Source organism: Budorcas taxicolor, chromosome 6, assembly GCF_023091745.1.
Source record: "Budorcas taxicolor isolate Tak-1 chromosome 6, Takin1.1, whole genome shotgun sequence".
NCBI classification, from domain to species: domain Eukaryota; kingdom Metazoa; phylum Chordata; class Mammalia; order Artiodactyla; family Bovidae; genus Budorcas; species Budorcas taxicolor.
This window is the reverse complement of record NC_068915.1, coordinates 57,081,385-57,095,385: the sequence shown is the minus strand read 5'-3', so window position 1 is coordinate 57,095,385 and position 14,001 is coordinate 57,081,385. Positions and strand designations below refer to the sequence as shown.

General features: G+C 43.9%; 1 protein-coding gene across 1 annotated transcript in view; it reads right to left on the bottom strand.

Moving 5' to 3' along the window:
- NWD2 (NACHT and WD repeat domain containing 2) overlaps positions 1-13,675 on the bottom strand; it is a 228,157-nt gene extending 214,482 nt beyond the window's left edge. The window contains exon 1 of the mRNA XM_052642360.1: positions 13,525-13,675. Coding sequence (XP_052498320.1) covers positions 13,525-13,675 — 151 coding nt within the window. The remainder of the gene's footprint in view (positions 1-13,524) is intronic.
- Positions 13,676-14,001: the final 326 nt, after the last annotated feature.

Below are 14,001 nucleotides of genomic sequence, written 5' to 3'. Positions count from 1 at the left end.
AAAGTATTAGAGTTTCAACTTCAACATCAGTCCTTCCATTTCCTTTAGGATGGACTGGTTGGATCTCCTTGTAGTCCAAGGGACTCTCAAGAGTCTTCTTCAACACCACAGTTCAAAAGCATCAATTCTTTGGCACTCAGCTTTCTTCATAGTCCAACTCTGATATCCATACATGACCACTAGAAAAACCATAGCCTTGACTAGACAGACCTTTGTTGACAAAGTAATGTCTCTGCTTTTTAATATGCTGTCTAGGTTGGTCATAACTTTCCTTCCAAGGATTAAGTGTCTTTTAATTTCATGGCTGCAATCACCACCTGCAGTGATCTTGGAGCCCCCCAAAATAAAGTCAGCCACTGTTTCCCCATCTATTTGCCATGAAGTGAAGGGACTGGATGCCATGATCCTAATTTTCTGAATGTTGAGCTTTAACCCAACTTTTTCACTCTCCTCTTTCACCTTCATCAAGAGGCTCTTTAGTTCTTCTTCACTTTCTGCCATAAGGGTGGTGTCATCTGCATATCTGAGGTTATTGATATTTCTCCTGGCAATCTTGATTCCAGTATTATACAAATCCTTTTCCTAATTACATAATAGCCAACATACTTTAATTTGTAGAATGAATTCTGTTTAATTGCAGCAAAATTATGATATAAGCTAAATCTCTGAAGAAGTGATAGCTATCTTTATATTAATATCACCACACTTTTAGATTGTACGTAACTCAACACCTAGGATCTTTGTGAACCATCTACTACAAGATTTACTTTTATTTAAATCATATGACCATTAACAAAAAGACTTAAAAGAATTTGAGTTGAAAAGACCTGTCAGAGTACTTTAACAAACCGAATTACTTTGTAGCTGAATTCCTGGTACTCTGTAGGAACTTTATCATTAACCATTTTTAAAGGTGTTTGTGAGTTTGCACTTTTTCTTTTTAGTTGTGTATTGTGGCATATCAATGTACCCCAAAACTTAGTGATTTAAAACAAATTATTTCTAGACAGATAAAGTGACTTTTTCCAAAGCCTTGCTAAGCACTTACCCTATGAAAGTATTCTGATATGCATATTTGCATGTAATTGCTGCTTTTACATTTAAGATATGTATTGCTCACTGACCCTATTGCTCACTGTCTTCTCTTCTATTAAGATATTTCACAGAGATATAATTTGGGCTTCGCCAAACTAGATATCCAATTTAAATGGTTCTGGGTAACTGAAGGCTTTCACCATGTTCGAATGTTAAAGTGGAAATAAGTGAATATCTGTGTTAGGCAAGAAGCCCTTCTTCCCCTAACTGGAAGTTTCTTCTGGAGTGGAAGGCTCCTGGCCTCACTTTTCTGTCTCACTTACCCACCCCAGAGCGCGGGCGGGAAGTTAAAAGGTCACTTATTTGACTGGAAAATGTAGGAATAAAGCAGGCAAGCTTAATGCACCTGCTCACCCCTTTCCTTGGGGAATGGACCTGTTTGTCCTTGGAGAGCATGGGTATGCTCCAGGCTCCATGAAGCAGACCCTCCCCCTCCCTTTCCCCATACCCCAGTGTTGGGATGGAAGATTGTCTAATTCTAGTATTTAGTGTTAGGAAGTACAAAAATGCTCTGCATTATATTTGTCACCAGCAGTGGTGATAATTTATCTCCTATCTGCATAGCCTTTGGTCTTTTTTCCCCTCATTTCAGAATCTGCAAGGTTTTAGAAGGGTGGAATTTACAGACTCACTGTCAAGCCTTAACAAATCATCATTGTCACAACAATTATTATTATTAGCAATGCTTGTTGAGCATTTGCTATGTGTCAGGCTATGAATTTACTACATTTTCATGTATTATGTCATTTAATACAGTTATGTCAAAGACATAACTGGGGGTTTCACCAGCTTTTATAGTTGGCCATCATGAAAACCTCTCCTGCCTGCGTGCACAGGGATGGAGTCTACTTCCTAAGACTTTAAGATCCCTTTGACTCTGGTCTTACCTTGATGGGATGTAGGGAAAGAGATGTTCTGGGACTTCTGAGCCCAGGCCTGAAGAGGTCTGGCAGCTTCCACTTCCTTTCTCTGGGAGAGCAATCCCTACAATGAATTCAAATCGTGAGAAAAAGCTGGAGTGAGCAAGTCCTCACGGAGAAGCACAGAGGAGCCAGATGCAGGAGAAATGGTAAATCACTGGTTTAAGTCACTGAATTTTGGGGTGAGCTGATACACAGGCGTGTATGCTAAGTCGGTTCAGTCGTGTCTGACTTTGTGATCCTATGGACCGTAACCTGTCAGGCTCCTCTGTCCATGGGATTCTTCTGGCAAGAAAACTGGAGTGGACTGCTGTGCCATCCTCCAGGGGATCTTCTGGACCCAGGGATGGAACCCACGTCTCTTATGTCTTCTGTACTGGTAGGCAAGTTCTTTACCACTAGTGCCATCTGGGAAGCCCCCGGTTGATACACAGCAATAGACAACTGAAACAAAATATGGACTTGCAGACAATCTTTAAAATGGCAATTAACATCACTGCTATAGTGTACAAGAGTTTTTAAAAATCAGTAGATGATTTATTGGGCTTCCTAGGTGGCTCAGGGGTAAAGAATTCACCTGCAATGCCAGAGACTCCAGTTTGATCCCTGATTCGGGAAGATCTCCTGGAGGAGGGCATGGCAACCCATTCTAGTATTCCTACCTGGATAATCCCACAGACAGAGGAGCCTGGCAGGCTACAGTCCACAGAGTCACAGAAAGTCAGATAATACTGGAGTGGCTGAACATGCACGCAGCATGCACAGATGATTTGTTAAACCATAAAGTCATAATCTATTTGTATACAGAGTACCTATATGGCGCAAGCCACAGTTTCCATTAAATGTCATTCTAAATGAGCCACTTTCAAAGGGCAAACAATACCATCACCTCAATACATCAGCTCCACTCTTACTCAAAAGGAGAAAAGCTCTTTGTGGAATCATTAAGATTATTCCTCTTTATTCCCTGTAGAGATCTCACCACCTCTTTGCCTCAGGTTCAATTATCCTGTAGAAGTTTCTACAACCTGGCTCTAGTCCTTCCTCTGGGGAGCCCTCCCAAACCCTCACTCTTGAGCCCCAAGCTTGGTGTCTTTTCACTTCTCTGCTCACATTTTAGCTCTCTGCTCATCACATATATTTTTATCATTCACGTAAATTCTGTGAGAGCAGAGACCTGGCCTGTTTTGTTACTGTTGTATTCTTAGCACCAGAACAGCACCCATAGGGAGTGGGTGCTCTGTGAACACCTACTGGCTGTGGAGGCAAACGAGTGCCTGTGCCTGCTTCCTGCCAGATACTGCTTCTTGGGGTTGAGGATCCATTCCCACGCCTTTCACCCTCTACCTTGGGGCATAGCAGCTGGAGGCCTAGAGGTTCCTGGTCACATCTGTTGCCAGGGTCTTTATGTAATCCCTCTTGGCCAGGGGGACACATTGGTGTGAGATCTGGAGGGCTAGGGAAGCCAACAGGTTCTTCTGTCACCAGCTGTGGTGGCTGACACGCAGGTTCAGCAGATAAGGGTACTTGTAGAAACCAGCCAGCTACCCAGTCACCAGCGGTGTAGACTGGCAGCGGCTTCTACATTCTCCCGTCCTCTGGGTGACAGCTTTGGCAATGTGAACTGAATGTCCAATAGTGCCCCTGACTTTCACGTCTCCGACCCTTACAATCGTGTTTAGTTCCTGAACATATCTGGAGTGGTCTTCATTTTTACTGCTGAGTTCTGACTGATGCCTTGGCAGATAGATGGCATTCCTTAAGGGCAGGAGATGCCTTGTTCCTCTTGGCACCTCCATACCCACACGGCGACTGGATCACGGCAGAAACTTAAAGAGAATAAGAGCAAATAATGCTTAACAAGTGCCCAGCACTGTTGTAAGTGCTTTACATCTATTAGCGTATTTCAACTACTCAGTAACCCTCTTAGGCAGAGTTCTCTTTCAGAGATTATGAAACTGAGAACAAAGAGGTGAAACAACTTGCTTAATAAATCACTTCATTAAATGGTGGATTGAGGAAGAGTAAATCCCAGCTAGTCCGGCTCTCAAGTCTGTTACTGTTGCTTAGCCCTAAGTTATGGCCAACTTTTGTGACCCCATGGACTGTAGCCTGCAAGGCTCCTACTCCATGGGAATTCCAAGGCAAGAATACTGGAGTGGGTTGCCATTTCCACCTCCAAAGGATCTTCCCAGCCCAGGGATTGAACCCCCATCTCCTACTTGGCAGGTGGATTCTTTACCACTAAGCCACCTGTAGTCTCTCCTGCCTGAAAAACGTTTAAAATTTTAGAACTCATTTATTATAAACATCCTGAGTACATTTATTGTGAAATAGCAGTTTGCAATATTCTCATTTAGACTCTTAATTTTGAAAGATGTTTCAGCCTATCAAGAGCATGTATGTGTGTGTGTGTGTATATATATATATATGTATATATACACTTCTTGTTGTGCCTAACTGTATTTTTTCCAATAACTCATAAAACAATGAAAAAAATCAGGGAGCTTGGAAATTAGCATTGTAGGAAAGGAAAGAAGAGCCATGGTAAAGAATATTCATACGTTTCTTGTGGCCTTCTTGAAGCATATCTTTCTGCTTCTTGTCTGAGAGCACAAGCTAAGGTCAATGGCCACTGGCTGCAGCAACTGTAGGGAATAGATCTCTTGTTATTGTGACTTCTGCCAACTGGAGAATAAAGTTTCCTACATAAAATTCCAAAGGAATGGGGAAGAGGGCTCTGCGGTGAAGAACCCACTGGCCGATACAGAGACATGGGTTCGATCCCTGGTCCTGGAAGAGTCCGCATGCCCTGGAGCAACTAAGCCCGCACACCAGAACTACTGAAATGCACCATGAATGAGCCCAGGTGTTGCAAGTGCTGAAGCCCAAACACCCTGGAGCCCATGCTCTGCAAAAAAAGACGCCACCGCCATGAGGGGTCCGCACGTCACAGCTAGAGAGGAGTCCCTACTCACCCCAGCTAGAGAAAAGGCCGGGCAGCAACGAAGACCCAGCACAGCCAAAAATAAATAAATAAAATTACTTTTTAAAAAGAACTGGAGAAGAGAGTCAGGAAAGATGCAAAGACAAGTCAAGTAAAAAACCTAAGCAGGAGTGGGCTCAGGATCTTATCATTAACATTGTGTACAACCTTCAAAGATGACCAGTGCACATATCTGTGTGTGTGGGGGAGTGGGGGGATGAACAAAAAAAAAAGGCACTAGAGATAGCTTTGTCTCCACTCCAGATGTCTCTTGACACACAGAGGGATCCACTAGTAGCCCTGAATAGGGCTGGCATTTATCCCTCACGGGAGAAGTGCCTTTATCTGATGGCTGCATTTGGAAGGAAAATTTGGGCACAAATAACCCAGCCCCTTCTTTCTCTGTTGTAAGTAAACCTGTCATTCTCAGCTCCTCCATGTCATACATTTTAAGGGGTCAGCTCTGTTCATGGTGGGGGAGGGGAGAGTCTGGTCTTTGTCCATTGCTATAGTGACATACTTAGTCTGTACAGTTCGGAGGCTCAGTACTGGGAAACCCACTTTGCTGAAGTTAAAAGCTATATTTCCCAATAAGATATACAGCCCTTATTTGAAATGACAAAATCCCCCAAGAATCGAAAACAAAATTTTCCTTAATTCATTTGGCAGCAAAACCTGAAGTGACCTGACTCCTGGTGGCAAAACCCAAACTTAATGAATATGAAGCCACTTATAGTCCTTATTACCCCTCTTAAAGCTTTGTGTCCAATATAGTAGCCAATAGCCACATGAGTGACTCTATTCAAATTTAAGTCAGTCACTATGAAATGACATTAAAAATTCAGATTCTTAGTCATACTAGCCAAGGTTCAAAAGCTCAATAGCCATATGTAACTAGCGCTCTCACATACGATAATTCAGATAAAGATCCTCAACACTGCAGAAAGTTCTACGGTACAGCACTTAGTCATGAACCACATTCATATCTGGTTATAGGATATTAGTAACAACAACATATATACCATTTTTGCCCTAAATATAAAAAATGTGGAACTGTAAAGTCATATCTGGCTCAAAGGATCACAGATAAGGAGTATTGGCCTGCTTCAGCTTTTATTAGTAACAGGCAATTTTTTGATTTTTCTTCAGCTTTACATTTTACGTATTATTGACTAAAGGGCTGTGTCCCCCAAAGTTCACATGTTGAAGTCCTAACCCCCAATATAATGATATTTTGGGGTGAAGCCCGTGAGAGATAATTAAATGAGGTCATAAGATGGGATTCTTAGCGTTAGGAGACATAAAAGTTCTCTTTCTACCATATGAGGACGAGGCACACATGGAGAGATAGAGCCACAAGCCAAGGGACACCAAGGATTGGCATGAAAGAAGAAAGAGGCAGAGAAAGGCTCTTCCCCAGAGCTTTCCCGTGGGAGCACAGCCCTGCTAACAGCTTGATTTCAGGCTCCAGACTTCAGAATCCTAAGACTGTAGACTTGTGTTATTTAAAGCATAATCTGCCATAATTTGTTATGGCAACCCTAGGAAATTAAGAGAGTGCTGGCATCAACAAGTGATGTGCTGCTGTAACAAAATATCTAAGAAAGAGAAGCAACTGTGGAATAGGGTAGAGGCTAGAAGAGTTGTGAGGTGTGCACCAGAAAAAGCCAAGAATGCCATTAGGGGCTGATAAAGGGGACTCTGGTGAGAGCTCAGAAAAAGGAGAGTTGGAGTGACAGCTATTCAGAGAACACATAAATAATCATCACCAGACTATGGATGACAAAGCCCTTCAAAGGCCTTCTTGGGAGGAGACAGAAATGAGGAACATGTTTTGCGCAATGGAGGAAAAGTGATTGTTACAAAGTAGCAAACAACTTGGCTGAACAGCATTCTAGCGTTTTATGGAAGACAGAAAGTTCAGTTCATTTCAGTTCAGTCGCTCAGTCCTGTCCTACTCTTTGCGACCCCATGAACCACAGCATGCCAGGCCTCCCTGTCCATTACCAACTCCCGGAGTTCACTCAGACGCACGTCCATTGAATAGGTGATGCCATCCAGCCATCTCATCCTCTGTCATCCCCTTCTCCTCCTGCCCCCAATCCCTCCCAGCATCAGAGTCTTTTCCAATGAGTCAACTCTTCGCATGAGGTGGCCAAAGTACTGGAATTTCAGCTTTAGCATCATTCCTTCCAAAGAAATCCCAGGGCTGATCTCCTTCAGAATGGACTGGTTGGATCTCCTTGCAGCCCAAGGGACTCTCAAGAGTCTATTCCAACACCACAGTTCAAAAGCATCAATTCTTCAGCACTCTGCCTTCTTCACAGTCCAACTCTCACATCCATACATGACCACAGGAAAACCCAGAGCCTTGATTAGATGGACCTTAGTCGGCAAAGTAATGTCTCTGCTTTTCAATATGCTATCTAGGTTGGTCATAACATTCCTTCCAAGGAATAAGCGTCTTTTAATTTCATGGCTGCAATCTCCATCTGCAGTGATTTAGGAGCCCAAAAAAAATAAAGTCAGCCACTGTTTTCACTGTTTTCCTATTTCCCATGAAGTGATGGGACCAGATGCCATGATCTTCGTTTTCTGAATGTTGAGCTTTAAGCCAACTTTTTCACTCTCCTCTTTCACTTTAATCAAGAGGCTTTTTAGCTCCTCTTCATTTTCTGCCATAAGGGCTGTGTCATCTGCATATCTGAGGTTATTGATATTTCTCCCGGCAGTCTTGATTCCAGCTTGTGTTTCTTCCAGTCCAGCATTTCTCATGATGTACTCTGCATATAAGTTAAATAAGCAGGGTGACAATATACAGCCTTGACGTCCTCCTTTTCCTATTTGGAACCAGTCTCTTGTTCCATGCCCAGTTCTAACTGTTGCTTCCTGACCTGCATACAGATTTCTCAAGAGGCAGGTCAGGTGGTCTGGTATTCCTATCTCTTTCAGAATATTCCACAGTTTATTGTGATCCACACAGTCAAAGGCTTTGGCATAGTCAAGAAAGCAGAAATAGATGCTTCTCTGGAACTCTCTTGCTTTTTCCATGATCCAGCAGATGTTGGCAATTTGATCTCTGGTTCCTCTGCCTTTTCTAAAACCAGCTTGAACATCTGGAAGTTTACAGTTCATGTATTGCTAAAGCCTGCTTGGAGAATTTTGAGTATTACTTTACTAGCATGTGAGATGAGTGCAACTGTGCTGTAGTTTGAGCCTTCATTGGCATTGCCTTTCTTTGGGATTGGAATGAAAACTGACCTTTGCCAGTCCTGTGGCCACTGCTGAGTTTTCCAAATTTATTGGCATATTGAGCACAGCACTTTCACAGCATCATCGTTCAGGATTTGAAATAGCTCAACTGGAATTCCATCACCTCCACTAGCTTTGTTCGTAGTGATTCTTTCTAAGGCCCACTTGACTTCACATTCCAGGATGTCTGGCTCTAGATGAGTGATCACACCATCATGATTATCTTGGTCATGAAGATCTTTTTTTGTACAGTTCTTCTGTGTATTCTTGCCACCTCTTCTTAATATCTTCTGCTTCTGTTAGGTCCATACCATTTCTGTCCTTTATCGAGTCCATCTTTGCATGAAATGTTCCCTTGGTATCTCTAATTTTCTTGAAGAGATCTCTGGTCTTTCCCATTCTGTTCTTCTCCTCTATTTCTTTGCATTGATCATTGAAGAAGGCTTTCTCATCTCTCCTTGCTATTCTTTGGAACTCTGCATTCAAATGGGTATATCTTTCCTTTCTCCTTTGCTTTTCGCCTCTCTTCTTTTCACAGCTATTTGTAAGGCCTCCCCAGACAGCCATTTTGCTTTTTTTGCATTTCCTTTCCATGGGGATGGTCTTGATCCCTGTCTCCTGTACAATGTCACGAACCTCATTCCATAGTTCCTCAGGCACTCTATCTATCAGATCTAGTCCCTTAAATCTATTTCTCACTTCCACTGTATAATCATAAGGGATTTGATTTAGGTCATACCTGAATGGTCTAGTGGTTTTCCCTACTTTCTTCTATTTCAGTCTGAATTTGGTAATAAGGAGTTCATGATCTGAGCCACAGTCAGCTCCTGGTCTTGTTTTTGTTGACTGTATAGAGCTTCTCCATCTTTGGCTGCGAAGAATATAATCAATCTGATTTCAGTGTTGACCATCTGGTTATGTCCATGTTTAGAGTCTTCTCTTGTGTTTTTTGGAAGACAGAAACTAGAACCAATGAAACAGATAATTAGCTAGGGAGATTTTTAAGAACGTTTTGCAGGAGAACCTTGGTTTGTTTATAGTAAAATGAAAAAGAGAGATGAACTGAGGTACTAATTTTATTAAGTAAAAGGCAATCAGAACTTGATGATCTTGAAAGCTCTCAGCCTATCCATACTGCAAAAATTATGTGGAGGTATGCTCTGAAAAGAACAGTAAGGGTGTGGTCACACAACCATTTGGTAAAGAAATGAGGATGGGTGTGAACCATGGGCCCCTCCCCCGGCAGAAGCAAGGCCAGTGTGAACTGGTGGAGATAGGATGACAGAAAGGAAGGCTGTCAGACCTACAGGACTGGACCACAGGGCTCCTGCCTGTGAACATGTGTTATTCTTCAAGACAGAGGAAGAGTGACCCCAAAGATTCAGAGAGCATCAGGGCTGCTTCCTTGGTTTCAAAGCTGAGAGATGGCATCACTTGGAGTTCAATAGGAGAGGTGGCCTCTGCCTAAAGCCTTGGGGGCAGGGCCTCCTGGGACTTTGATGGGTGACTCCTTCCTTGCAAAGACATAAGAGGAGAGACAAACACTCTAGTGGGTCCAGAAGGCAAAGCATCAATCCAAAATGGAATATTCTAGAGCCGCAAGACCTAATGGTATTTGCCTTGCTGGGTTTTGGACTTGCATGGAACCCTTCATCCCTTCTTTCCTATTGCTCTAGTTTCTCCCTTCTGGAATGAGAAACTATATCCTACACCTGGCCCCTCATTGTATATTTGGAAGCACATAACTCATCTAACAGCCTCACAGCTGGAGGGGAGTTTTGTTTCAGGATGAAGCCTATCTGGAGTCTCACCCACGAATCATTTGGATGAGACTTTGGGCTTTAGAGTTAATGCTACTGTTTGTAGCTTTGGGATGGAATAATGTACTTGGCGTGCAGAGAGGACATGAATTTGAGGGATCAGGGGCAAAGCAGTATGACTTGAATGTTTGTCCCCACCCCTCCCCCCAGTTCACATGGTAAAGCCCTGACCCCCAATGTGATACCTGGAAGAGAGGCTTTTGGGAGGTAATCAGGTTTAGCTCAGATCATGAAAGTGGGGTCCCCAACATGAGATTAATGTCCTTGTATGAAAAGGAGCCTCGGTCGGTCAAGACTTGAAGCAGAGAAGAGGCGTATTATTTAATGGGCCTCTTAAATTTCAATCATAGGGAGAGAACTGTGAAGGCTCCTCTCCTCCACATATTCATGGACAATTCAATCCAGAATAATCACACTGGAGAATTTTTATGTGTTTTAGAACCACTGTTCCAAGGAGGTATAAGTGCCATTCTGGCAGAGAGACAGTGACTAAATGACTAGAAAAATTCCAAGGATTAATAAAGATGCCACAGATGGGACAGCTACATTAGTGGGAGGTGGGACTAGTTGAGATCCAAAACCCATCCACGTAGGAGAATTGGGGACAGTTACAGCCTCCCTCATGCTGGTTCTTATCCAGTGTCTATCATACGGTGAGAACAAGTCAGATGTAGATATACTTCTGAACAGGAATATGTCCATTAGAATTCAAAAAAATCTTGACATTTCCTTGAATGCTTGTAAAGCTACCTTTTCACAGGGGTACAGTGGGTCAGGGCAACCATGGTCCCTTCCTGCTATTCAGCTTCTTGGGGCTGTCAGGCTTCAAAAGGAAGACCAGAATTACTGACTATAGCCAGCTGATTTTCTTGTCCATATGAGTGTAGATATTTATAGAAACTGGACGTGAATCTAGGCTGGGCCAAAGAGTATCCTTCAGGCTCCAGCTTATTTCACTCTGCTAGTTTAAACCAGTGCCTTTGTTTTCTCATCTGTAAAATAGGAAGAACACCCTCTTGTCCACCATCCTTTGATGGTGTTTGAGAGCAAAACCTGAATGAGCCAATCTATGTTCTAAAGACACGTTTTATTTTAAGTACTGATAGGGAAATGCCATACAAGCCTTGTAAAGCAATCAAAGGGAGACCCTTGCTGGATTCTTAAAAGTACTGCTATGAGCTCACAGAGAGGCTTTTATTCAGAGCATAAATTGGATTTCCGCTGGTAAAGGAAAGCATGAGATAATATTCTCTGTCTTAATTTGACAGTGGAGAGGCTCCTGAGTATTGGCCAACAATCTAATATTGGATCACACCAAAACACAACCATTTGCTTCCTGAGTCATATCCATAAAGATCTTGCAGTAAAGTGTTGTCTCGGACAGAGCATTTATGGAGATTGCAAAGCCTCATGTTCAGGCTCTAAAAACATACCCATCTCCATCTTTTCTATTTAATATACCCTGGGCTCTCCTTTTGGGATAAAACTTGAAGTCCTGCCCCTATTGCAATTTCTCAGGGTAAGATTCACATTTCTGGTCTTGTAAGATAAGTGTGCAAGTCGCCCAGCTCAGTGACCAGAAGGCAAGATCCACCCCTCCCTCTTATTTGCTGTCCTAAGATTAACACACGCTAAAGCTTCTATTTCAAGAAACCTCAGAATTAACAGAATCATGTGTACAGGCTTAAGAAAAATAGCATTAATGCTGAATATTAATTTGATATTAATCTTACATGATAAAAATTCACTATCACTGATGTTTTAGAATTTTTTAACAAATTTAAAGAAAGGTAAACTACTGATGACATTAACAGACTTTCATTGTACTTTAAAAACAACTTGTTTAAAGAAAAATGTTACTTAGTTGGTTTTACATCAGCACATTTGAACTTGTCTCACGAGTGGTTTTTTTTTTTAGCTCAGGAAAATGAAAATTTCTCGAAAACTTTAAAATGGTTTTAGCCATATTTTCAAAAACAACACCGAAACACTTAAGTTGCAGATTTTCTTAGGTCCTGCAACAGGTTGCACAGCTCCACAGTTTTCTTTTTCCAGATTTAAGTAAAAAACCCTGTAAGACATATTTCAAATGACAAGAATTTTAAACAATGTACTGCAGCTTCCCTAAAGCCACCTTAATTATTGAGTTCCGTGAAACACAGCTGTAAGCTGATAAACGACCATTCACACTCTCTCTGAAAAGTGCACAGCATTTCGAATACGCATCACTGTGCGTTATCTATATGATTCTTTTCCCAATCCTCTTTTCATAATTCGTACTTCACCCGAAATTGCTGCTAGTGTTTTTTGAAACAACTTTTTTGAAAGATATTTTTTATTGGTCCTCTGAATGCTTTTCACAAGCAACCAGAGCCTTGGGCTTTCACAAATGATGTTTCTATCCAATGACTGAATAACTTTTTTTTCCCCCTCTTTACTTTGTCAGACCCAAGGATTGATAGAGTGCAGCAAAAGTAAGTTTCCAATAACAAACGTCTATTTAAGTCTTCTATAATCTCATTTTAGGGTCAAACATTTTTTCTAGAAAAGAGCAAGTTACAGTTTTATCCGGCCCAAGTCAAATGCATTCTACCTTTTCTTCACTTACTGAGAATAAAAGTTAACATTTAGGACTGAGAACAGAAAGGCAGAGGATGAGCAGGAGCGAGAAACTAACTACGCAGGGCTCAGCCGCTGTGATTTGTGAATGTAATAAATCAACAAGTTTTCATTTAACAGCTACCAGGTGCCCAGCCCTTAGCAGGAACATGACTGAGAAGGCCAAGTTCTAGACCGGGACGATCCAGCCCAAGACCCAACCACAGAGATGAGCTCATCCTGAACGCTCCACCTTGAAGCCAGCGCCGGGCTGAGCGCCAGCCAGCCTGTTTTCGGGACCGCACAGCACATTTCCCCAAGATCTCCACAGATCTTGGGTTCGCAGGGGTCTCCTCTGACCCTCAAGACCAAAGGCACCACTAGCACACCAGCAGGAGGCGAGGCTCAGAGAATCCTAGGCTTCCACTTCGCCTCGGCCTGAACTAGTGGCTAAGGAGGGAGCCCCCATTCAGGAATCTATCTCGGGGCCGAGAAAATTTATTTGCGTTTATAACCTCGGAGAAGAAAGCGCTGAAGGAAAGAAAAACGAGATGGGGGTGGGGTGGCAGGATGAAGCTTCCAGAAGCGTCTGTTAATTCCTCCGATATTTCTTAGACCGACCGGCAGAAATAATGCAGGGGGCGAGAAATGGACGTCCTAGGCAAAGTCAGCGGGCAGAAGAAATGAGCCAGGGAAGGAGAAAAGTGATTCAAATGAAATTCCCACGCGCGCAGGGCAGCCTCGGTGTGGTCGAGAGGCAGGGAGCGCGGGGGACACCCGGTGCACCCGCCTGTGCCCTGGCACTTTCTCGGCTCCCGCCGCGCAGACGGACAAGAGCAAGCCAGGGACATACCTTCGGGGTTGGCGCTGATGAAGACCCGGACGCTACGGCCGGCTGGCACGAGGTGAGAAGGCAGGGCGGTGAGGTTCCCGGAGAAAGCCGCCCGCCGGAGCGCAGAGTCCCGGGGACAGGGCAGCTTGGTGCCCGCGCCGGCCGGCCACATCGCCCTTAGGGAGGAATAGATGCCGACGCCTGCTCTCGGGTTACTGCCCGCGGCTCCGCGGAACGGCTAGGTGGATTCCCGCAGGCGGCGCCGCTCAGAGCCGCTCGGAACCCGAGGGGCCGCGGGAGAGCTCCGTGGCGCACACCACCGGCAGGCGGAGAGAGGCCATATGGACCCTCCGGCTCCTCTCGCCGCCGCCTCCGGCCCCTCCGGGCGTTCGCCTTCGCTCGCTGCCCCGGCTTAGCGCAGTAGCAGCAGGGAGCTGGAGGTCAGCGTGGCGGCGGCTACGCGCGCGGCGCCCCTTTGCGCCGGGAAGCGCCCGCGCC